At 38.6% G+C, this 26,984-nt stretch overlaps 1 protein-coding gene across 4 annotated transcripts in view; it reads right to left on the bottom strand.

Moving 5' to 3' along the window:
• Nucleotides 1-24,894, bottom strand: part of NUP153 (nucleoporin 153) — an 81,720-nt gene extending 56,826 nt beyond the window's left edge. Inside the window, exons 1-5 of one of the 4 annotated variants that reach the window (XM_057493795.1) lie at nucleotides 24,298-24,894; nucleotides 13,686-13,911; nucleotides 4,597-4,845; nucleotides 4,330-4,469; nucleotides 4,120-4,248 (exon numbers count right to left, since the gene is read on the bottom strand). In XM_057493795.1, coding sequence (XP_057349778.1) covers nucleotides 4,120-4,248; nucleotides 4,330-4,469; nucleotides 4,597-4,845; nucleotides 13,686-13,911; nucleotides 24,298-24,414 — 861 coding nt within the window. In that variant the 5' untranslated portion in view covers nucleotides 24,415-24,894. The remainder of the gene's footprint in view (nucleotides 1-4,119; nucleotides 4,249-4,329; nucleotides 4,470-4,596; nucleotides 4,846-13,685; nucleotides 13,912-24,297) is intronic. The other 3 variants (XM_036911704.2, XM_036911702.2, XM_036911701.2) reach the window with 3 other exon arrangements.
• Nucleotides 24,895-26,984: the final 2,090 nt, after the last annotated feature.

The following is a 26,984-nucleotide window of genomic DNA, read 5'->3' as shown; positions in this document are numbered from 1 at the left end:
AACGTCAACAAAGATCCTGGCGCTGTTGCAGTTATAGCTGCATTCATCCCACTGGTTCCTGGAATTGCCATTGGAATGAAGGGGGAGATACCTAAGCTGGCCTGTGCACACAGTAAAATAACAAATTTGACTGGATCTATACTGTTGGAACTCAACCAAGAATTAGGAGAAGTGCAAGTTGCAGTGCTCCAAAATCTTGAGACTACAGACTATCTACTGTTAAAAGAACATATGGGATGTGAACAGTTCCCAGGAATGTGTTGTTTTAAATTGTCTGATTTTTCTCAAACTATTCAAATTCAGTTAGACAATATCCATCATATCATAGATAAGTTTTCACAAATGCTTATGGTGCCTAACTGGTTTTCTTGGTTTCACTGGAAATGGCTGGTAACTGTAGGTCTGCTTTGGTTATGTAACTGTATTCCTATTATGTTAATGTGTGTGCGCAATTTAATTAGTAGTTTAAAACCTATACATGCTTAAGTTACTCTACAAGAAGATATGTCAAAGAAATAACCAATCTTCCCATGTTTTCTTCCGTCTGCTACTTCTATAGCTTTTCTTCTTCCTTCCTAATTACAACCCTTAAATAGAATTCGTGCCTCATATCGAATTTACCGAGTATCATAATTCTTCCAAGTGGTAAAGATACCTCAAGACAAATGCTGGGCATAAAACCCACAGGGCATAAATCTGCAAAGAAGTAAAAAGCTAACCTTTTCAAACAATATGGCTTCTCTCTCACTTACCAACTTTACATTTCCCTGTATGGCCCCGGAAGATGACTGGTTAGCCAGAGACGGGTAAGATTCCTCAAGGGAGGAACAACCTAAGACAGGCACAGTCGCAGGGGGGCCATCAGGTGAGAAATTGGGGATCAACAGAGATGAGGCTTAGAACCTCCCCCCCTTCTTTTGAGAGAAATCCTCTGCATCCATGGATGTTTTGTTGCCCTTGTCTAGCTTGGATTAATACTTAGCCTATAGGCACACACCTGATCATCTACATTTGCTTTCTTACAGCACTAAACTATGTTTTCTTCCTTTATCTTGCATCTACCTACCACTTCAGCACTTTATTAAAAATAATAATAATAATAATAATAAGGGAGAAATGTGGGATTCACATATAAATCAAGTATAAAAATCAAACGAATATTCATATCTGACCTGATTGTTTATAGTTCATAATGCGTGATCAAAACCGAAAGTTTCTTTGATGACTTCCCTTGTACTGTTCACCATGTAAGAACTTATTCACTATGTAAGAATTTGTTCACCATGTAAGATCTTGTTCGTTGTGCTTCAGAAGATCAGAGACTGATGAGAATTAGGCTTGGGGTGGATTAATGATTGTGCATTGAGTCCCCTGTACAGAATTTTATTGTTGTTAGCTGTTAACAACCATTTGATCAATAAATATGAGAGATGCCCTCTTTAAAAAAAAAAGAAAAAAAAACCACTGTAGTTTATAAGCATTCCTTTACAGATAGGCTTTTTTAGCAATACTTAGGTGAAGGAATTTCTCTTAAAATTATGCATGTTGAATAATCCAGAATGTGTTGTTCTTACATATTCTGTTTCTTTTTCAGGCTGAAATTATTTATATAACATGGGAGAACTAATGTAATTGCTTTTCCCCTCCCCATTTTCTTCTCTTTTTCACTTTAACTTCCCTTTGTGATTTTATTTTAAATAAATAAATTGAACATGAAAAAAAAAAAAATTTGTCAAGTTCAGGAGGTTCCCATTTTTTCCTAGGCATGTTGAAAATTTTTAACACAAATGGATGTTAGATTTGTCAAATGTGTTTTATGCATTAGTGAAGATATTCATACTTTTTATTCATTAGTTTGTTTACCAGGTACATCAATTTCTCAATGTTTAACTAGCCTTGCATTCCCAGGATAAACTTCCCTTGACAATGATGTAGTATCTTTTTTTATATATGCTGGATTCAATTTGCAAATATTTGTAGAGAAAGTTTGTGTCTACAATTTATGAAAAATATTTGTCTGTAGCTTTTTTGTCATTTCTTCATCTGGTTTTAGTACAAGGTGACCTTATAAATGTGTTGGGCTCTCCTATTAAATGGAAACGTTTGTGTAGAACTAGTATTCTTTCTTTCTTAAATGTTTGGTAGAATTCACCAAGGAAGTTATCTGGGCCTGACGTTTTCTTTGCTAGAAAATATTTTAACCATGAATTCCATGTATTGAACCGACATGGAATTTAGACTACTTACTCTTGGCTAATACCAAAATATGAAATACTTAGAACTCTAACAAAATAGGTACAAAGTCTATGTCATGAATACTGTAAAACACTGATGAAAGAAATCTTAAAAGGTTTAATAAATGGAGAGACACACTATGTTCTTGGGTTGGAAGACTGAATTTTGTCAAGACATATTCTTCCTAAACTCATCTTTAGACTCATACAATCCCAATCAAAATTCCAGTAGACTTTGCGGAAACTGATGGGGTGATTCTAAATTACGAAAAAGCAAAGAACTTAGGAAAGCCAAAACAAGCCTGAAAAAGGACAAATCTGGAGGACTCACACTGCTGATTCCAAGACTTAGGTAATCAAGACGATTTAGTGTTGGTGAAACGACAGATACACAGATCAATGGGGAAAAATAGGAAGTCTAGAAATAGAGCCACATAAATGGTCAACTGATTTTTGACAAAAGGTGCAAAGACAGTTCAGTGGAAAAAGTGTAGAGTTTCCAACAAATGATACTAGAAAAACTGGGCATCTGTATTTTAAAAAATGAATCTTGATCCATACCTCATGTAACATACAAAAAATGAATTCAAAATGAATCACAGGCCTAAACTAAAGCCTAAAACTATATATAAAGTTTCTGGAAGAAAACATAGGAGAAAATCTCTGTGACCTTGGGTTAGGCAAAAAGGTCTTTTATAACTCATGTCTACACCAAAAACATGAGCTATAAAAGGCAAAAAAACCCTAATATATTGAATTAATCAAAGCAAAACCTTCTCTTCAAAACACATTGTTAAGACAAGCCAGAGAATGGGAGAAAATATTTACAAAACACATGTCTAATAAAGGACTTATATTCTGAGTAAGGAACTTTGAACAAACAATAAAACCACCTTACTTAAAAAATGGGGAAAAGATTTCATTAAATAAAACACTGCTGGCAAATAAGCACATGAAAAAATGCTTAATATCATTTCAAGTTCAGGTAAATAAAACACACAGCAAGTTGGAGTCACCACTACATGCCCATTAGAATGGCTTTTAACAGCAACAAAAGACACTGATGGCGAGTACAGGCGGGAGCACACCTGCGCTGTCGGCGGGACGCCCGGCTGTCCCAGCCACTTAGTAGGAGAGTCTGGCAGCGCATCATAAAGCCTAAGGAACACTTCCTATGCGGCCTAGCAGTCTGACTTCTAAGAATTTACCCAAAAGAAATGAATTTATCATGTTCACACAAAATGTTCACAGTAGCTTTATTCACAATTGCCCCAAATTATAATAACTCAAGTGTCCTCTCACTGGTGAATGGGTAAACAAACTATTACATAATGGCAATAAAAATGAACTATTGATATATGGAAATTATAGATGATCTCAAGTGCATTATGTGAAATAGAGTAAGCCAGATCCAAAAGGCTATATACTGTATGGTTAAATTTATATATTCTGGGAAAGCCATATCTACAGGGAAAGAGAACAGACCAGTCGCTGCCAGAGGGTGGAAGAAGGAAGAGCGGCTGACTACAAAGTCGCACAAAGTTACATTTTGGGATGATGGAAATGTTTCTTCATTATTTTGGTTGCAGAAGTGGTTACACAACTGTATGTGTTTTGTTAAAATTCAAATACTCTAATAAAGGTAAATTTTACTGCATGTAATTTATACCACCATTTTTAAAACAAGGAATTAATCATCACACTTTCTAAAAAACACACGCAAGTAATATAAAATGTTCACCTAAACTCTAAAATGTTCATACAGTCCCTAAAAGAAAAGGCTGTTCATAATCCACAGTTCTATCATTTCCCAAAGAACAGCTGAACCAGAGCTCTATTGCTTCATTTAAAGAAAGCACCCAAACCTTCCCCTATTCACACCAACCTGATACGGCGTGTTTCGTGGTTGAGACTGTCTTACGGCAGCTGCTGCCCCACCGTATGTTGTTTTTCCAGGATAAAAAGGAGAATCTCCAAGCTGACTTGTTTTAAGGATTGAAGGGTTCCCAAGTGACTGCACAGAAACATGATGATAAATTATAAACAATAAACACTCAAAACTAAAGTTATTAAATCAAATCCAAGCAGTACTCACAGGGGAAGGTGTTCCAAAGGCAGACAAGCTGAATGCTGGTTTTTTTAAGCTGGTGGCAGTGTGCTGTGAGAGTGAATGAGAACGTTCAGCCTCTGGGTACCACAGGGGTGGCACTGAAGTGTTCTTTGAAACAGCTATATCTGGAACAAAAATATGTAGTGTGTAGTAACAGCATTAATTAGGAAGTGAGAATTACAACTAAGAAAAAATTATCCCATCAAATTCAATTTTACTACCAAAATTATATACCACCTATGCCAAGAGTACCTTTATCAGAAGCTCTTGAAGAGAAACCACTGGTAGTTGAGATGTTATCATCATCATGCTGAGAGGTAGAATCTTTAATTTCCTTTACAAGGGAAAATCCAGAACTGCCAATTGGGAATGTCGAGGATGTGGAGGGCTGACAGCGTAATGCAGGAGATTCCAACACAGAGAAAGTCATATGGCTCCGATGGAGAGAAGGCCTTGTTAGTACGTCTGGATAATTTGAAGCAGTACTAGTTGTTGACGGTTCTTAAACAAACAAACAGAAAACGTTAATGTTTGAATATACAACTTAGAAAAAGCAATACATCATCACAACAAAATGATGTTCAAGAGAACAGACTATGTAACAAATACAGCTTCAATTCAAATCACTGAGGACTCCCATGATAAATTCAATTTAAGATATTCTTTAGCCAAGTAAGATCTCAACTAACAGAAATTAATTTACTTAACCTAGTATCAGAAATATTTCAGTCATCACATACAACTTCCAAAACTGCATGGTTCTTGATTTTCTTTGAATTGGTATTATAAAACCTGCTCACAAAACATAAAATAAAAAAAAAATCCATATAAGAAAATCATAAAACAAGAAGGATAAGTCTGTCCCTCCAGAAATAACCACTGTTAAACCTGTATATCCTCCCAGATATTTTATATGCATACACAAACTCATTTTTCCTAATCACATAATCATGCTGTTTTGTTCTATGACTTGCTTTTTCATTTACTAATATAATGTCTCTACATACAGAGCTTTCCCTTTAAAGACCACACTGTATGTTATCATACCAATTTCCAGTAATTTTTTATGTGATTATTTTCCCAAAACTCCAACAAACATACATGCACTTATACCTCCATACTCACTGCACTTCCATAAATAGCAACTGACAATGCACATTTCCCCCATACTCTCCAACCCTGGATATTATAACCTCTTCTGATTTCTGTCAATCTAGTATGGTATCATTATTTTATTTGCATTCATTTAAATGAAAGGGAAAATGAGCATCCTTCCCTACATTTGTTGGTAGTTCTGTTAATTGCTTACTGCTGTAGTCTCTCTTACTAACAATATTATTATTAAGATTTAATTTTTTTGATCAGTAAGATCAGTGTGAAATGATCTGAAATATTAAAACCAATTTTTCACCATTGGCTGAACCCATTCATTTGTTTGACTATGTCTTTTATAAAACAGAAAAACTTGTACTTTATTTAAAGACTTTTACCATTCCAAGATTATATAAAATAAAAATTTTTACTCATTTCTTTTTCTTCTTTTGGTACTGTTGCTTGTATTTCAATATAACGTTTAATCTTAACTCCATCTGTATAAACAGTTACCATGTAGCAGTGAAGGAATGATTCAGCTTCACAATGTTTTCCAAATGATTCCTTAGATAAGCCATCTTTAATTCACTGACTGAAAAATCACCATTACCACATACTAAATTCCAAAAGGCTTTTTCTCTCCTTTACCCAATGTGTATTTCTGTACCAGTACCATAATGTTTTCAATACTATAAATATATATACACATATATGTATGTACGTAGAGAGAGTATATATATGTTGTATGTAATATATATTAAATACTATGATTAGCACACATAACATGGGGGTCACGGGAAAGGCGGTATAGCACAGAGAAGACAAGTAGTGACTACACAGCATCTTACTAGGCTGACTGACAGTGACTGTAATGGGGTATGTGGTGGGGATTTGATAATGGGGGAATCTAGTAACCACAATGTTGCTCATGTGATTGTATATTAATGATACCAAAATAAAATTAATATATATGTATGTGTGTATATATATATTTTAAATACTGTATGTAGAATATATATTAAATACTATACATACATATATCTTTAGAACACATTTAATGACTATACAAGTCCAATCACAATTTCCTTATTTTCAGGATTTCTCTATTCATTTTCAGGAATATTTTCAAGAACTTTAGATAACCACTCAAGTTTACAAAAGACTCTTCCAGACTAGCCCTTCTACTATAAATAACTATAAAACTGGAGAGAACATCTAAGGCAACAGCTTTCAGACAAGAGAAAACAGCACAAGGAAACTCATACAGCGAGCCTGATCACTACTCAGCTGTGTCTAGGAACAGTTTTGGACCATGCACAGAAAGCTGGAATCAAAGCAAAACACAGCAGGCAGAAATCAGGATGAGGGGCACTGAAGTATAAAATAGTGCAGGGAGAGCCCTCTGAAAGTCGCCATGGGACTGTCCAGAGACTCAGTTGGAAAAGAACAAGTAAAATAACCTCAATTCATAGATGATATATTACATATGTAGAAATCCATAAAAACATCATAAAAAAAATTAAAAACCCTGTTAGGATAAATTCAGCAAAGCAGTAGGATACAAAAATCAACATTCAAAAATGAGTTTGTTTCTACACACTAATAATGAACAATCTGAAAAGTAAATTAAGAAAATGATTCCATTAACAATAGCATCAAATATAAAATACTCAGGAATTTTAGGTAAGGTGGTGGAAGACTTGCACAATGAAAACTATAAAATACAAAATACTGCTGAAAAAAATGGAAGAAGACAGTCTAAAGACTGGAAGACCTGATACCATTCACATGTCCATACTACCCAAAGCAATCTACAGATTCAAGGCAATCCCTTTCAAAAACCCAGTGACATTTTTTGAAAAAATACAAAAATCCATCCTAAAATTTTTATGGAATTTCAAGGGACTCCTAATAGCTAAAGTAATATTGAAAAAGAACAACAACATCAGAGGTCTCATACTTACTGGTTTCAAAACTTCTTACAAAAAAGTAATCAAAACTGTGTTGTATTGGCAGGGGGGCCATCAGGTGAGAAACTGGGGATCAACAGAGGTGAGGCTTAGAACCTCACCCCCCTGTTTTGAGAGAAATCTTCTGCATCCGTGGATATTTTATTGCCCTTGTCTAGCTTGGATTAACACTTAGTCTACAGGCACACACCTGATCATCTACATTTGCTCTCTTACAACACTAAACTATGTTTTCTACCTTTATCTTGCATCTACCTACCACTTCAGCATTTTATTAAAAATAATAATAATAATAATAATAATAATAATAAGGAAGAAATGTGGGATTCACATATAAATCAAGTATAAAAATCAAACGAATATTCATATTTGACCTGATTGTTCATAGTTCATGATGCGTGATCAAAACCGAAAGTTTCTGTGCTGACTGCCCTTGTACTGTTCACCATGTAAGAACTTGTTTGTTATGCTTCAGAAGATTGGAGACTGACAAGAATTAGGCTTGGGGTGGATTAATGATTATGCATTGAGCACTGACTCCCCTATACAGAATTTTATTGCTGTTAACAACCATTTGATCAATAAATATGAGAGATGCCCTCCCCCCCAAAAAAAAGCCCAGAAATCTCCTTTCCCCTTTTACCACATGAGGTCACAGCAAGTAGCCAGCTGTCTGTGAACCAGGAAACCAGCCCTCACCAGACACCAGATCTCCCGGCACCTTGATTTTGGACTTCCGACCCTCCAGAACTGTCAGAAATAAATGTTTATTGTTAAAAAAAAAAAAACAAAAAAAAACAAACTGTATTGTATTGGCATAAGGACAGACATAAAGACCAATGGAACAGACAGACGACCCAGAAATACAGCCTTGCATTTTATGGTCATATTATCTTACACAAGACCACTCAATGAGGAAACAACAGTCTCTTCAACAAACAGTTTTGGGGAAACTGGATATCCAGGTAGAAAAGAAATGAAATTGTACCCTTATCTACTACCATATACAAAAATTAACTCAAAATGCGGTTCAAAGACCTAAACATAAGACCCAAAACCATAAAACTACTACAAGAAAACAGAAGGAAAAAGTTTCATGACATTCATCTTGACAATGATTTCTTGGGACATGACAGGCAACAAAAACAAATCTATGGGACTATATCAAACTTAAAAACTTCTGTGCACTAAAAGACAGTCAAGAGAATAAAAAGGCAACTTATAGGATGATAGAAAATATTTGCAAATCATATACATGATAAGTTAGTATCCAGAATATATGAAGAACTCCTACAACCCAACAACAAAATCTAATGGCCTGATCAAAACTTGGGCAAAAGGTATCTCACCAAAGATGATATGCAAATGGCCAATAAACATACAAAAAGATGCTCAGCATCATTAATCATCAGAAAAGTGCAAATCAAAACCTTCACACCCACTAAGATGGCTACTATCAGAAAAACAGAAAATAAATGTTGATGAGAATGTGTAGAAAGTGGGACTCTTGTGCACTCGTGGTAGGATATGTAAAATGGTGGAGCCACTGTGGAAACAGTATGATGGTTTCTCAAAAAGTTTAAAATAGTTACTATATGATCCAGCAATTCCTCTTTTGGGTATATACCCGAAGAACTGAAATCAGGGTCTCAGAGATTTGTACAACCATGTTCCTAATAGCATTATTTGTAATAGCCAAAAGGTGGATGCAACATAAGTGTCCATCAACAAATGAATGGATCAATGTGCTATACACACAATAGAATGTAAGGTCTCAGAAAGGAAGTAAATTCTGATATAAGCTACAATGTGGATGAACCTCAAAGACATTATGCTAAATAAAATAAGCCAGTCACAAAAGGACAAATACTGTATGAGTCTACTCATATGAGGTACTTAAAATAGCCAAGTAATACAGAAAGAAAGGAAAATAGTGTCTGCCAGGGGCTGGGCGGGGGACAAGAGAAATGGAAGGTTAGTTTTTAATGGGTACAGAGTTTCAGTTTCACAGGATGCAAAAAGTTGAGGATAGATGATGGTGATGGTTGCATAACAATGCGAATGGACGCAATGCCATTTAACTGTATGTACACTTAAAAATGTCTAAAATAGTAAATTGTTATGTGCATTCTGTAATTCAAAAAATAATCTTTTTTCCAGGCAGAGCAGTTTAAATAAAGCAAGAGTACACACTCAAGGAGGGAGTGCAGGGAAGCTCCAGAGGTGAGCAGACCAAAAAAATAATTTTTGAAAAAAGCAAGGTGCACCAAGAATGGCAACAAATAATTCTTTAAAAAAATTTTTTTTCTACTCATGTAAAATCCTATTTTAAAAATCCAACAGAAGATCTAAATTTATTTTATATGTAATAATTTCTTACCAAGCTTGCACAAATTAAGATACTGGCTGGAGCTTAAAAATCTACTGGTATTGGTATTTAAACCTATAGACATTTAAACATTATAATATTTCAATTTCTCTGTAAGAAGCTAAAATGCTTCTTACAGTATGCAGCATATCACAAAAGTGCTTTTTAGTTATCCCATTCTCTCATCCCTCTATCAGTTTATCCTATAGGATAAAAGTGATAGGACACATTTCTAGCTAAATTTTCAATTTAGCAATCTGCTAAATTTAGTACATACAGAAGCTAGAGAGGAAAAAAATCTATTGTCATAAACTTCTACTTGAAGATATGCTGTTAACAGTAATGCCAGTTTTTTTATATTTACAGAGCTTCCTTACCTCATAAACCAGGCACAATAAAGGACAGTTTGGCATTCATGTGACTAAACAAGCCCAAGTGATCTACAAATTCACATCAGCCACAAAAGCCCAGTTCCTAAGAGTACACCTATAATCACATGGGCTAAACTTCAACCCACTGTTGACTAGTGTACTAGATATGGCATTGCGGGACCTCAAAGGCCTAAACCCTTCTTCTCAATGAAACATGTACATACATTATCTGCGGTTGTCCTCACTAATCTATTCCACTAACCGAGAAGTAACATAAGACGCTCAATAGTTCCCCATCATGAAGACAGTCAAAATAAAAGGTACACAGGAAGGAAGCTGCAGACAACAGATTTTAAATGGGCCACAAGCTCTGTAACTGTTCTTACTACCCTGTGCTATTTGAAGAATGCATAAACTGTCCAGCTGTAGTTACTATTAATACAAAAGTTACACCAGTAAAATTGATATTTAGTAAACAGACTGTTACATCTAAATTATTTTAAGCTTTCAATAATTTGATATTACTTTATGAACAAATATGTTCTAAGTTATTTTGAGAGTTGCATTGTCAAATTTAAGGGCAATGTTTCACAGAGTAAACAAATTGAGTTCTTTGTTGTATCTAGTAAGATCTATATTCATCATACTGGGGAGTCATTAGAGAGACACATTATGTGACTCCAAGTACTGAATATTTTAAGAAAGGTCAATCAAGGTAGACTATGAGAAGAAAACTAGAACTTAAAAAGTTTAAGAAGAGAGAATTCACACCTAAGGCAAAAACAAAGGGAAAAAATGCTATCCAGAATTTTAAGGTTGTATCAAAAAGCTCCTCACAGGTTGCTTCTAAACAACCAGGGGTGTTAGAGTGGGAAGGTAGGTGAATAGGTATGGGAACAGAGAAAAAGGATCAGCAGTAAGTTTGTTGTCTTTGAAGCTGGGTAATGGGTACTTGGGAGCATCACTGTATCCTCCTTGCTTTTGTAGTTTGAAATTTTCCATAATAATTTAAGTTTAGAAATTGTCCACAGAAGTCTGTGTAATATACATGTAATAGAAAAGATACCTTATAAACTTAATAATAAAAATAAAATCCAAGTTGAAACTGACTTTGGTAGACCACTGAATTACTTTCATTATTTCAATGAAGATACACAAAAAAAATTTAATTTTAAAAGTGTAAAATGAGAAACTCTCCATTGATCTCACACCTAAACTGAATTCTTGAAGTTAGTTAATCCTCACAAGCTTGCCATTAGGATGGAAAAGAGGGTTTTGGACACTGAACATATGCTGTTATACTCCAAGAACGTTCCCAAATAAATGAGAGAAACTGGGATCCCTTCAATGCCCAGAAAGAAAACATGGAGGTACTCAGCTCAGAGATCGAAAGCCTCAAGGCCTTGTTAGTAATATATTTGAACGAAATCTTGAAAAGTACAGATATTCAAACTTCCTAAGTTAATCTAGTAAAAAATAAGTAAGCATTCAAGACTAAGCTAAACTGACGACTACTGGGAAAACTTAGCTTTGCCATTCCTCCAGTCAGTCACTCCTTCAGGCCTGTGTCACTCTACCCAGTTTCCACCACAGCAAAGCAGGCAGGACAGTCTGTCAGGGTGCTAAGCACACCCAAACCAACATGCCATACACACAGCCATTCACATCCAGCATTTAGGCAAGATGAGACAACACAGAGTTAGAAAAAATTTTCTAATTATAAATAAGTCAAAACATACAGTTAAAGAAAAAAGATAGATACTCAAATGTAGACTGAGAGATAAACTGGACTTCATCAAAATGGAAAACCTTTTGTGTTTCAAAGGACATCACCAAGAAAGTAAAATGATAGCCCACAAAGTGGGAGAATATATTTGCAAATCATACACTGATTCTGAATGGGCCACAAGCTCTGTAACTGTTCTTACTACCTTGTGCTATTTGAAGAATGCATAAACTGTCCAGCTGTAGTTACTATTAATACAAAAGTTATACCAATAAAATTGATATTTTACTGATAAGGGCCTTATTTCCAGAATATTATAAAGACCTTTTTCAAATCAACTATAAAAAGACAAATAGCCCAATTAAAAATGGAAGAAGGGGATTTGAACAGCCATTTCTCCAAACACATACAAATGGCCAAAAGCACATTAAGATGCTCAGTCTCATTCGTCATCACGGTAATGCAAATCAAAACCACAATGAGAAACCGCTTCACATACACTAGAATAGCTGTAGTTTTTCAAAAAAGGAAAATTAGTGTTGGTGAAGGTGTGAAGAAACTGGAATCTTCATACACTGCCAGTGGGAAGATAAAATGGTATAGCCACTCTTCTGGAAAACAGTTTTTCCTCATAATGTTAAATTACCATATGATCCAGCAATTCTACTCCTAGATACCAAAACATCCACACAAAAACTTGCAGGTGAATATTCACAGCAGCATTATTCATAAATTCAAGAAGTGGAAACAACCCAAATGTCCATCAGCTGACGAATGAATGAATAAAATGTGGTTTTATCATCCATTTATATACCATGTAGTCTGGCAACAAAAAGAAATAAAGTTCTGATACATGCTTGACACGGATGAACCCTGAAAACATCATGCTAAGCAAAATAAGCCAGTCACAAAACACCACATATTGTATGGTCCCATTTCTATGATATTCCCAGTATAGGCAAGTCTATAGAGACTAGGGCTGAGGGGCAGGAATGCAAGGTGACTACTAAGAGGATTTTCGGGGCTGAGGTGACAGGGCTGGAGATAAAAATGTTCTAAAACTGACTGTGGTGATAGCTGAGCCATTGTACAAACACACTAAAACCAATGAACTGTACACTTTAAATGGGTGGTTCCATGGTATGTGAAATAAATCTCAGTAAGTTGTAAAAAATGAATCAAGTGAAACAACAGAGTTATAGTCCCAAATATGTCATCTTCTTGGGTTATACCAAAGCTATTTCATATTTGTAAACCCCACCAAAATGCTGTAAGTAGATTCCAAAAAGCTGAAGCCTTTAAAATGCAGTCACTTAACTATCAATGAAGAAAATGAACCAGTGGAGTTGGCCGCACAAGGACAGGAGCCAAGTGTGGGTGCACCACGCCCAGGCGGAGGCGTTGAGGGGCAGGGGGCAGCCATCCAGATTCACTGCCACAGCTTTTACAGTCCTCCTTCAGAGACAGGACATATCCTAAGGGCTTCACGCTTACTTTTTTCGGAACAATTTTTGATTAGACAGAGGAGTAAATAGATTATCTTGCCAAAAGCCACATGACTAACAATTGGTTGTATGAGAATTCAAACCCAAAGTCTAACACCAGAGACTGCCCTCTTAACTAGTACAGTGTATCAGCCTCCCTTAATAAACAAAAAGCTGATATAATTAAGAAAGATACCTAATTTGCACCTGACCACCAACCTCTTCCTTATGTACTACCCAATTTGATTTACCACAGCTAAATAATATATACTTAAAATTAAGGCATGGAAAACCCTTTTGCTCATAACAGTATATCCACATTCTACTTACCTTCTGTATTACTGACTGTTGGCTCAGGAGTGATTCTCCCATCATGAATATTAGAGCTCTCCTCATTGGCATATATCAGATGATCATTTTCTCTATTTTCTGGCCATTGCGGTATCTCTGCTGTGTCTGTTGAGCAGCTGCATACATCTTCATTCTTGTTGAAGTATCTCTGTAGCCATCCTGGCACAATGTTCTTAACAGATTCTGTAACTCTGCTAAGAATGCCCTGTTGGAAGAACACATAAGGTAGTTTTAGAAATTCATCTTTTATACACCTATTTATAGAAAGCCATACTACACAAAACAAAACTTGTTTCCAAGAAAGTTTCCTAAAATTCAGTTACTTAAGTTGATACTAACATAATGGCATTTCACAAATTCTAGAGACATACAAAATTCCTACATTTTTCTTTCTTCCATGTACATATATCCATGAGCCAACAATTACCCCAATTGGCCGTATTATTCTAGTCCTGAAAAAACTCCAATATGCTATCACAAAAGCAATATAAATTTTAGATGAAGTAATAAGATAAGCACTAAAAATGTTGTAATCCCGAGAAAAGGCATGCATTTTGACCCCAGCATATTAAAAGCAGCAATATAAATACCACCTTCAACAGCTTACTCAAGCAATTATTTTACTGCACATTCTTTAAGACAAAAATATGAGATCTTTTTCAAAGGACAGCTAATCCAATATAACAAACTCAAGAAATAATTTAAGATTTTTTTAATGGTAAAATTTCATTATATCAAATGTTGCATAAAATCTGAGGAATTAATTTTATTGTGGGGAGAAAAAATGTAGTTTAACAACAACTGGTACTATTAACATTTACTGTAGTTTTGCTATGTGCCAGGCACTGTTCTAAGCAGTTTATCCATATTATTCACTTTAATTCTCACCATAACTTTATGAACTTGTTATTAATAGTGTCACTTCAGTTACTTTGGAAAGATTAACTATCTACATCCAAGATGTAATATTTATAAAACTATACATGTAGTATTTATTATATTTACCTATTATTTATATTTAAATCTTTACTTTCAATATTTCAAGACTTGAAAGTGCTTACAAGATAAAATATAATTTAAATAAGACTGGAAAAAAGTAAGACACATACTTGATTTGAAGTGCTAAGTTAGCTAAACCACTGTAACAAGAATTTAGTGTGAAATAAGTCTTTTGTGGAATTCCTCTCAGTTGGTTAGCCACTAAAAGTATCACAGATCCCTGTGATCCCTACTCACCACCTAAGGAGGCAAGCCATACTGAAACTAAAGGTCACTTACATGGTATTGTGGCAAATAATCAGTCAACCAAATTAAACAGTCAAAATGGATATAATAAAGCTCATTCACTAAAGCTCATGAACTTTGCTTGGAGACCTTCTCTTTTCTAAACTAAAATTGAACCAATGTACCTACTCTCAGCCCACAGCAGCTCAGTACACAAAAATCATAGCAAGAGAAGAGTTACTAGTGGCCCAGTGAATGAGAGCAAGAAGAGCCCGAGAGTCAAATGACATACAGATGATAAAGTGGACCTAAAGCCATTTAAAAAACAACCATCCGTACGTATACTTTAGTATTCCTCTAGAGGGTAAATGACCCTAGGTCATCAAGAAAAGTTAAATTAAGCTCAGGATACTGCAACAGTAGTGGATCCCAAAGTGTGGGCCCTTTATCAGCAACATGAGCTGCATCTCAAGCCTACCCAAGCCCTCCCTATCCCAGCCTCTGAAACAGGTCTCTGGGCTCACCTGTTTTAATAAACCCTCACAAATCATGTGTATGCTAACATGAGAACCACCATTCCAGTTAGAGATTAGGAAATTAGATGCATTTCAGGAAATTACAATACATTTTTTGGAAAAAGTTCTTGTACAAGAGATGAATACAATTGTCTTCTTCAGTCCTAAGATTCAGTTACCCGGAAAACATACACACGTGGAGCACTAGTCAGACAATAATTAAAATATATCAGAATAAAATACTCTAACATGAATCAGAAAAACAAACCTTACAGTGGACTGCACTGATTACAGTGCAGCTTATAGAACTATTTCCCCAGTGTTTCCCAAACTTTAGCCATGATTTTTACTTTTATTTAATGGTTCTTTCTATCCACTCAATTCTCTTAATAAATTTAGCTTTTCCTATACAATAAAATCTATCAAATTACAGATTAGGTGCTGTACTGGTGTTCACTTGCCCCTTCCTCACTTCATTCTTGATAGGCTGTCCCACCAAAATGTCTTCTGGTAGGACTGACTCAAGAGAGGCACTAGAGGATGTGAGATAGTAGAGGACAGGAGGAAAAAGAAGCCTTCCTTCCAGTTCTGCCCCTCATCTCTAAAACCACAGCTCCAGCCAAGTGGCCTTTCCTCCACTCCAGTTACACCACTTCTTCTCTTTATCCTTCCAGTCCTGGGAATGGTAACAGGTTCTCACTATTGCTAGTGTCTAGGTACCTTGCTATCCCATATTTATTCCTCTAAGCACCAGCCCATCTCTCAGTAGACTCAAAGATACTTCAGTGGAACCATCTGCAGTGAATTGTTTCTTGCTGGGTCCCTAACTGATACATCAGTGTTACCTGTTAAATTTTTTTTCTAATTAACATGAACATTAAAAGGTCAGTCCATGTGTCCATTAATTCATAACTTCTTTATCAACAATGGAACACCTGTACCACACTTGGGGAAACACTCATATTACCTAAGGGTCACATCCAACCTTTATCTCTGAAAAACAGTACATAAATGGACAAAAAAGAGGCTTTATTCTGGTGAATATTTTAGAATCTTATCTCACAGAGGTAAAGGCAGGCATTGCTTTTCTCACTGAATTCATCCAATCAACACTTATTGATGGTACAGTGTATGTCAAGCAAGGAACAATGAGGAGACAACAGTGAACAAGTTCCTACCCTCTTGGACCTTATATTCCAAGTTAGGGAGTCAAGCAAACAAGTGAATACAGTATGTAACACATAATACAGTGAGTCAGTGCTATGGGAAAAAATAAAGCAGGGAAGTAAAATGGGAGAGGTGTTTTATGTAAGCAGAGACTTGAAAAAAGTGGGGAATGAGCCATGCAAATTTCTAATGCAAAAAAATTAGAAACTAAGGGAACAAGAAGTACAAAGATTCAAATATCCAAGTGTCCTTGGCACATGCTGTCCAAGTTCTGGTGACCTTATTAATAAATACAAAAATCTAATAAATCTAGTAAAAGCTATTGAAATCATAGATATATATATTATATATCTAGTCACTATAAAAGGACTAAAACAGTGATTCACAAATTGGAGTCTTCAAATCAGCAGCACTGGTGTCACCTAAGAGCACGTTAGAAATGCAAATTTGTTTTAACAAGCTCATGAGTTTATTCTTACACAAATTAAAGCTAGAAAACGACTGTACCAAACCATCTAAAAATAGGACGTTTTCCCAATTCCGACCATAGTAAACAACCCTACCTATAAGCTTAACTCTCACAAAGTTTTACCTAAAAGACCATCCTATTTCCATGATTATCTCATTATCCATCAAATACATACCATTCTACCAATTTTTATAAATACCAACTTTGTAATATAAACTCTGAAAATCAAACCAGCAGTAAGCATAAAAGCCTACCTCTGAATCTATTTTATCTCCAGTATTAAAGACTTACCACACTTATTTAGAGTAAATAACCAACTACTAGGTATTAAGAGTTTCTACAAGCTGTGAAGAAAAAGCAGTCTCCTGATCATGCACAGAATTGGACAGACTATAAAGAAGTAAAGGACCCTATGTGTCCGAGAGATCTGGAGAGGTATTTCCCTGCCTGGTAGTTTTTTAAGGTACCAAAGATAGACTTCGGTCACTAAGAGAAAGCTGAGGAAGAGTGAAGGCTGCTAGAAAAGGAGAAAAATAGCTTTCTTATGGAAGAAAAGGTTCCTTTGGCTCTACTACCAAAGAAGGTCTACCTTTTCAGGAGTTCTTAAAAGATCTGTTTCAGGTCTCTACAGATATGGGGCAAAATCAGCTTCCTACATGGACCTGAGGAAACCATGCTTCATGATATTCACTAAAAAAAAAAAAAAAGTTTAAGGGAGAAACAGACTCAGTAAAGATCTATTAAGGAATAATGAGTCCTCAAGTCCTCTTTTCCCGATTAGCCTCTCCTCTCCCTTCAGAGGCCAGTGGGAAGCCCAACTACCAGCACGAGAGCCTGAGGTTAAGTCTTCCTCCAGGAGAAAAACTTTGAACCTCCAAGTCTGGGACAGCTGCCTCTTTCCAGGTGCCCACAGTGCCCTGTCCTTCCTACACGATGGTAATCAGTCAAGCAGAATGACCACTACAGTCTGTCCACTGCCTCCAGTAGACCATCAAGCTCTCTAAGGACAGGAACCAGGTCGGTACAGCGCACAGATTAGTTGGTGAACAGTTTTAATTTCTCCGCAACTGCATTGCTCAACCAATCTAATTCTCACACTCTGACAAGTTTCTAAAAAGGACATCATTCATCATACAATTAAAAATCAAGTTAATCCATTTGCTTGGAGAAATAGTTTCACTATTATAATTTTATTTTTGTTGCCACACTAATAGTCTTCCCCTCCACCTGCCCCCCAAAAAACCTGAGAAGGTCCCCAAAAGCACAGAACTAAACCACCCTCTGCAATGATAAACAAGACAAAGCCAACTAAATGAGGAGAAGCAGAAAGACAGCCAAAGAAAGCAAATTAATGAAGGACTTATAAAAATCAACAAAGCAAATGGGGTTTTACCCTGTTTTAGCTACTCCCTGTAGCCCTAAAGAAGTCTATACACTACATAACCGTAAGTAATAAAGTCAAATCAAGGATTAAAGGAGTGAATCCTTAAACTTAGACTAGTTAAACTGATTAGGTTTTCTCCCTCTTCAAAAACTAAGGGTTTTTCATTTGGCAAAACATGGCAAAATACATCAGAAATGCCACTGAAATTTAGAATAAATACTCAATTTGAAGCCAAAAGTAAATTCAATTCAATACCCACACATACTAAGCACATTCAATGTGTAGGGCACTGGAAATACATTAGGTTAATTAACCTGAGTTCAGGGGTTAATGAAAGACTGAGGTAGGACAAGGCTTGTCTACAATCCTAACTCAGAATTCACTGGCCATGAAAAAGACACTTTCTCTATATGTCGTTTCACTAATCTGTAATCTCAAGAACCAGAGATGTCTCTTCTCTATGGCTAATTCCTTATCATTACTATATATAGTCTCCCTTCTCCTTACATAAAGCTCTCTATTCCTTTGAGTTTTCTTGACTTCAGTTCTGTTCAACTCTCTTTTCTTCACATGTAGTCTATTAAATAGTGGCATTGAGATTATAAAATCTCCTTTATCAAATAACTTCCAAATACAATCCATCTTCAGTTTTAAGGTTCTGGAGTCCCTCTTCTCCCAGAATGTACTGCTGTTTTCATATCCATTATCTGTTCTTTTGGCTGCCTTTATTTCATTGAGACCTATAACGAACCCCTCAGCTTTCTTCTAGGGTTCTGTGCACGTTCTCTCTGCCCACTCAATTCCTGTGTCACTAGGCTCTCCTTTCCTCTCTTTTAAGTCTTATTTCGTATTCCCGTATCCATTTTCCCCTTGCTTCCTCCAAGACTAAGTGAAGAACAAGAGCTAAGAACCCAAGACTTCAGTTGAGACTTAAAGAATATCTAATTACAAAAATATATTTAACAGTAAACGGTAAAAACCTAGATGCCATTCTAATCCTTCATTTATTTCCAGTGTTTTAACATACCCATTCTAACATTACTTACTTTAACAATGCATCTCTCTTATGACTTTAATTCTCTGTTATTTCCATGAGGGAAAAAAAGTAATGAAGTAGTCAAATTCCAATTCAGGCGTACTGAATCTAGTTTCAATAGCCTGAACTTAATCTCCAAATCTAAGCTATTCTTTGTCATATTTTACAATCTACAGTTAGTCACTAAGCAGCCAAGTTTTCCTTACCCAGCCAATCCAAATCGTTATAGCCACTTAACCTACACTTTTCATTTCTCTTCAGAATTCAAGAGATTAAGCCAAAAATCATGAGCATTAAAATTATTCTGCCTAAAAAATTAAAACTACCAATGGCTACAAATTTCAACCTCCTTCAAAAACTTTCTGCCACTAACACAGTAAGGGAAAACACAACCTGGCTTAATATCTCGTTTTAGTTATTCATATCATAGAAGCGGTTATTAATAGGTAACTAACAGTAACCAAGCAACAACAAGAAAAGGAGTCGTAAAAGACCTTTCAAATTAGCAATGAGACCCAAGAAAAGCCCAAAGCAGTTTAACGCAGTTACCTATATGATATTGTCACTTTTCTTACATAATCTGTTTGAAAACTGTATCACACTATGAAAAAGATAAGCAAAACCAAGCAAACTGAAATATCTATGACAGAAAAGGCATTCTAATAATCTGTTTCTGATAATAACCACAGTAAACTGTATCTGGTGGCAAGACTTTATTAAACTGGGTTTCCCAACCCAGAAGAATCTTTTCAAAACATATTAAACTATATTTAAAAATATGTTTTTAAAAAAAATTTATTGCAAACATGACCATAAATTAACTATAAATAAAACATTTTTGAAAATGTCATTACCTATTTTCAGTAGTAATCTGTGTCTACTGGAAAAATGCTTTTAAATAGTCACATCAGACCAAACTTTTCATTTTATTTCAAACTAAAAGATAATTGCCTCATCAGGGACTTGTAGGAAATGCAAAGCCAACACCTGGGCTTTTTGTCATTTACCTTATTAGAAAAATTGTTAAGTAAATTGATAAAATGCCATACACAGGGCCTCTCATCACAAACAAAAAACCTACTTTGCATTAAAAAACTTAATATTTGGATTTATTTTCCTATACACTTAAATAACTGGCATTTCTATGAGGAAAATACATTAAAAACAAATAAGAACTTAAGAGGGTAGCAAACTTAAAGGTTTGGGCTCATTACTCAGTAAATGAGTCCTTAAATCCAACATCAAAAAGCTCTATTTGACCACAGTGATTTCAAATGAGTCCTTACTACACAGTCAGGCCTTGCTCCAAGGGCTCTACTTATTTCATTTAACTCTCACAATCTCCACATTACAGATGTGTAAATTAAGCAGAGAGAAATAACTTGGCCAAGTTCTGACTCCATTACAGTACATTCTTTTTATCAAGTATTTCCATTTCTATTTCTATTTCCACTGACAGTATAGAGAATAAAGCAAAGGAAAATGAAAGTTAAAACTACTTAGTGACTTCTGTAATTAAGTCTCTAAACATCTCTCCTTTTCAAAACTGAGAAGAATCTTTGTCCATCAGATACCAAGTAGAACATACTTATTTGGGACAAAGTATCATATAAAAACTACCAAAACAAAACAAAAAGACCATACTATCATATAAATCAGAATTAGGCAAAACATGGTCAGTGAACCAAATTCAGCCTCAGTCTGTTTTCACAGGCCTCAGGCTATGAATGAGTTTCATATTTGTTAAAGGGCTATAAAAACAATGAACTTGTAGTGACAAAATCTAAATATTTACTACCTGGCCCTTAACAGACAAAATTTGCAGACTCCTGATCTAAGCTACTGAATAAAGGGGATTCCTCTCTCTTTTACTGAAATAGCTAAATGCAGGAACTGACTTGTAAGACAGACAAACTACATCTAAGAAGATAAAATGAGTGGACTCCCTTAGCTCCAAACCAGGAGAAAAAAACCTTGGAACCACAGCTCCCCAAACAGGGCAAAAATAAGTAGTTCCCTCTCACCATGAGGTGGCAGTAGATTCTTCCTGAGGCAAGGTTCTGGTTTGCCCATGAGCTCAAGTTTTTTGTGGGAACTATTAAGAAAAGCTTGACCTCTCCAGAGTTGACTTTGTGGGCCTGACGGTCTGCACAAAAAGGAAATGGGAAAGGAGACTGAACAGGTAACAAAACTAACCACATCCTCTTTAGTGACCTGTTCACTCCAAACTAGAAAAATGATACCATTTCCTAAATGCATCTAGGTTAAGAGTTAGGGGGTAGGGGAGAAGGCAGTGAAGATGATCAATTTACATTATTCAGGGCTGTTCTTCATTTTGCTCCTACAGTTCTTAAGTTACTACCCTTTAGTTGAGTGAGACAATGGATTTTTGTCTCCACAAGTTCAAGCAAAATGGCATTTTAAACATCAGAAGTTGAAAGAAAAGTGTAAACTTTAGATATACCTCAGCAAAGCTGACCCAAGAGTCAAAACAGGAAATTACAAGTCAGTTGAACACATGCAAAAGTCGCAGGTACTACATGACTGCACCAGCCTCTTGGCCTGAGAAGTAATTGCAAACATCCATTAACTGCCACTGCCAGACATCTCATTCTTAGTCCTACCCTTTACGACACAACCAAAAACTTCATTTTTGCCCAGAAACCCTTGGACACTTAATCAAATAACATTAGTATAAAACATGCCATGTCATGAAGTGCCTTACCATTCATGATGACTCAGCAGCCGCTGCAAAACACAGAGGTGACAGCCTCGGATAACAGAACATGCAGGGGGTCAGTACACAAGCCCACCGAAGTTCCAGTAAGGCCTAAAGAAAGCCCTTGTTTTAAGATTTTTAAAAGTCAGTATATTTTTTGTATATTCCTTTGTACATTTCTGAAAACTTTTCTTTGATAATTCCTGCCCATTACATTAAGTAACATCAACAGTGGTGATCAAGAAACCCCTCAAACATCTTTAATCCCAATTCAAAAGCTGAAAACATATTTTCTTTTTCAATTAAATGGCTGAGGAAAGAAGCTTAAACTATTTTAGATAGGAGGAAATGATAAATTAACAAGCTATACAACAAAACTACACAGTCTGAAATCCCATCAGCTCTAAGACAATTTGGATCATGACTGTTACATTGTTAAGGAATCAACTCCCCCAAATCAGGTTTTTATCTAAGTACATTAAAAATAAACTGTGATTATACCTTGCCACCTGGAATATATCAGCTCCTTTGTCTCCTCTCTGTCCAGACCATCCACACATCTGCATTTAAAACATTTCATTTTATGCAGTAACTTTCTTTTAAGCGATCTGAGAAAGCACTGAAAGACATTTATTCTTCAGGAGAATCAGAAAGCATGTGTGTCTAACTTCCATTTTACAAAGGATTAGGTTAAATGGGCAGGCATGTGACCTGAATTCTAATCTTAAATCTGCCTGCAAGCACCTCGGTTCCTCACAAAGAAATCTGAAAACCATGCCACTTTCTGCACATACCTGGGATGAAACTGGTGGGAGGTAAGAGTTATTACCAAGACTTCTCACCATTAGTAGAGAATTACCTAATATTATAAACCACAGTTTCTGCTATTAAAAAAAACTCCCTCAAATCTTTACTTTTAAAATTCTGTTGTTTTTCAATGATACAATTTAACACCACCACAAAGAGTTCAATATTTATCTTCATCCAGAACACAACAATCTAGGAAGTCTGCCTCTAACAGTATGCAATGCAATAAGTTGTCAGAGCCTTTGCTGTACTTTTGTTTTTTTAACAAGTTTAAAACACTTCCCATCTATCACGGAGAACGCTTACAAGCGACTATTAAAATTAGTTTTTAACATTTTCTTATTCAATCCCTATACCAAACAAGTAACACTTAAAAATGGAATTTTCTCTGAATCAAGTGTCTCATTTACACTTAGGATAAACCCCTTTTCATAATGTCAAACACCCACGAGTGCACAAGGTGGTTAAGCTGTAAAACCACCATTACCGGAGAGTCAAAAAACCCTAAACTGCCAGAGTAAGTCCTGTAACTTTTAGTCCATGAGATCAGAGCTGGGGTCCCAGACAACTGTGCATAATGGCTAATTGCAGCCTCCAAAACAGACGGCGGGGGGACGGAATGGGAAGGGGAGAGTCTCGCAGCGGAGAGAAGACGTAAGGGTGGAGAGGGACTTTCAAAATGTCCCAGCGCCACGGTAACTACAGGCCGGTGAAAGAAAAATAAATAAATCGAAGCCAACGCTCCCACATCAGAGCGGAACACAGCCAAAGGAGATGGGGAATTAACAAGCTGAGACGAAGTCACCACACGGTCAGAGTAACAGCGCTCCCTCCCAAGCCCTGGGCGCCCCGGAGGCAGATTCCCCGGGGCCGCCCCCTCCCCACCCACTGAAACGCGGGAGGCTAGAAAACGGCGAGGGCAGAGGCCTCCCGCTGCACCTCTTCCTTTCTGCCTCCAGAAGACGTGAGTAATACCCTCGAACCCCCATCCCCGCCAAAAACGAAAGAAACGCGCGCACCGCTGGCCCATAATTTCTGTTCCCGCCCCGCGCCAGTCCGGGTCAGGCCCTGGCCCAGGCCCCGGGGAGAGGCGGCCCGAGCCACACGCGTGTGCCGCAGAGACGGGCCCGCTTCCCGTCGCCACCCTGAGGCCCGGGCTCCCGCGCCGCGCCGGCCCTTTCTGGGGCCCTCCCAGGCCTCCACGTGGGGCGCCGGGGCCCGCACGCGTATTCCCTCCCCGCCAGGCCCCCGCGGCGTCCGGGCCCCGTACCTGGTGCTGCTGCCGCCCCTGCTGGTAAGGCTTCACTGGCCCCTGGTGGCAACGCCGCGCCCGGATCTTGCCGCCGCCGCCGCCGCCCCCTCCTACTCCTCCGGCTCCCGAGGCCATGGCGGAGCCTCCGCTGCTTCCCACTCCCGGGCGGGTAAGGGGGCGGGAGAGGCAGAGGCGGCCGCCCTGGTGCCCCCGCCGCCCGGCCCCAGCCCGAGGCCGGCCTCGCGGCGCACACACTGGGGCACAGGCACGCGGGGGACCGCGAGGCTGCGAGGAATGGCGAGAGAGCGCGCGCTGGCAGCACGGAAGGGGTGGTGGCGGCCGAGGCCGAGGCGCTGGCTCCCGTCCGGTTACCTCTCGCCGACCCGCGCCCCTGTGTGTGTCGCGGTCCCCGGAGATTCCCCCGCGGAAGACAGAGCGGGCGGCTTGAGGCGCTGCTGAGGCCTAACTCGACCGCCGCCTGACGGGGCTGCTGCTTCCGCCGCCCTACCCGTCGCTGCCGTAGCTGCCGCAGTTGGAGCCGCCGGCGCCGCCCGCCTGCCCCTCCCCTCTGCGCGCAGCGCCGCCCCGCCGTCGTCGTCTTCCCCGCAGTCTCCGCCGCTGTTGCGTCTATTGCCGCTGCTAAGGCCGCCGCCGCGGTCGCGAGCCAGGGTGCTGTCACTAGTCCGCGCCCAACGCACGCGCATCATAACGCTGCGACCGGGCGTTGGGCGGAGGAAGAAGGGGTTGGACGAGCGCGCGCTCTCACCCGCGCGGCACGCTGGGAAACGTAGTTGAGCGGAAGAACGCGAATTCTCGGAAAGGAAGACGCAGGAGAGCCCCGCCTCGCCGCGGAGGCACAAAGCCAGCTGTTTGTTACCTTTGCTGTGCTTGGCTGTAAACTTCGCTTTTCAGAGGCGTTTAACATAAAAACAGTAACCTCTTTCCCACTCTTCTCTCCACCGGCTGGTAAACCGGCAGAAAGCAAACATACTAAATCAAAGACAGGAGCTTATAATATAGAGAGAAAAAACTGGTTGGAAAAACAATGTCCACGATCCCTAAGCCTAAAACAGAAAGAAAATACATGGTTTTCTATATAGAAACAAGTAAGGGCTTTGTTGTCAAGCACAGGCTGGGAGTTCGGCTCTGCCGCTCACTAGTTTGACCTTGGATAAGTCAAAATTTTGTGGCTTCCTGTACTACAAGGTGCGAACCGTAAAAGTTCACCTTACAGAGCCGTTATGACCGTCTATACAGAGCACATCGTTCTCTTTCCTGGCATGGGTAAAATTGTAACATTCCCAGAGTATCTCGCGTGGCTTTAGTGCATTTGCATATCCTCAGGGATGGAGAGAAGTTCATCTCCATGCCAGTAGGTAATTACCTGGGCAACCGAAGGCGTGTCTGAACCTCAGAGGTTAAAGGGAGGGGCTGGCAGGCTTGCTTGCTTGCTTCTTCCCGAGCAGGGGGGAGAGACAGAGAGGGCCCTGGACTGCAGTTTGTAAGCAATAAACAGGTTTTAAACTTTATTTCTCCCTTTGACTGATTTCGGTGTTTAGAGGTATTTTGCCCCAGGATTTCCTCCTCCCGGACTTACACCTGGAGAAAGTCGGCACGGTGCCTCAGAACCCGAAATCTGTTATAATGGATGCGACCTTTGGGAGGGCTGCTCCTGTGGATGGTGGGGAGGCCCCAGTGGGTGCAGCGGTAGGGGATGCCACTTCACCTGTTATTAAACCCCCAGCTGTGGGGCTTCCAAGTTGGGACCCCTAGTGGGGAACTGGTCTAGGGTAAAGTACCGCTTAGAGGGGTGGGGCCTCCCCAGAACTGGGGAAGGGTGGAAACATGGGAAGGTGCAGAATTAGCCCTCCGTGAGTTGGAAGACTGCTTGGAGACCTTAGGGGGTCGTGTGGCGGCTGGCACTGTAGGGTCTCTTTTCAATAACACAGTGAAAAATGTTATACAGGAGAAAGAGAGGATTATCGAGGGACTTAAGTGGGAGAGAGACGCACCTCAGCATCACTGGGAGGAGCTGGGCGATAACCCATGGGTGCTGTTAAAGAAGAGAGACAGTTACTGAAAAGGCAGGTCACGCTTCTAGGAGATTCCTTAGAAGTGGCGAGGGGGTAGACAGCAAGAAAAGCCGCGTTGCAGGAGGCCATGGGGGAGGGGGATGAAAGAGTAGTTCCTTCAACTCCAATAGGTACTGCGGGAATTGGGTATGAAAAATATCATCTATAACATGGCCCCCCGGGGCCCTGATGAGAAAGTGTTCACTGTAGGAATGAGAAATCTGGTGCTGCATACAGCTCCCACATCTCTTTGTGGGTCCCTAGTGAATACTCTTGCCCCCCCCACCTAGGGCACCCCATAAGAGAGGCTACTCGTACTTTAGCAGATCTGGAGGAGGTTGAAACAACAAGGGCACGGAGGGAAGTATGGGCCACGAGTGAAAGGAGAAGTGCAAAAGGCCCCTTGAAGGTCTCGAGGACCCATCTGTGGGTTGATTTGATAAAGGCCAGGGTAGTGAAAGAAAATCTCGATGGGGAGCCCAATAGAATGTTGTTAGAACTGAGGCACCAATTAAAGCCGGAGCAGCAGTTCCAGGCCCTGAGGTCTGGGACACAGAAAACAGAGTCAAGGCCTCATGCCCGGCCTGGGTCCCTACAAAACTTCATGGGAGACAGTACTCAGGATTCACCTGG

This window comes from Manis pentadactyla, chromosome 16 (assembly GCF_030020395.1).
Source record: "Manis pentadactyla isolate mManPen7 chromosome 16, mManPen7.hap1, whole genome shotgun sequence".
Classification (NCBI taxonomy): Eukaryota; Metazoa; Chordata; class Mammalia; order Pholidota; family Manidae; genus Manis; species Manis pentadactyla.
This window is presented reverse-complemented; position numbering and strand designations above follow the sequence as displayed.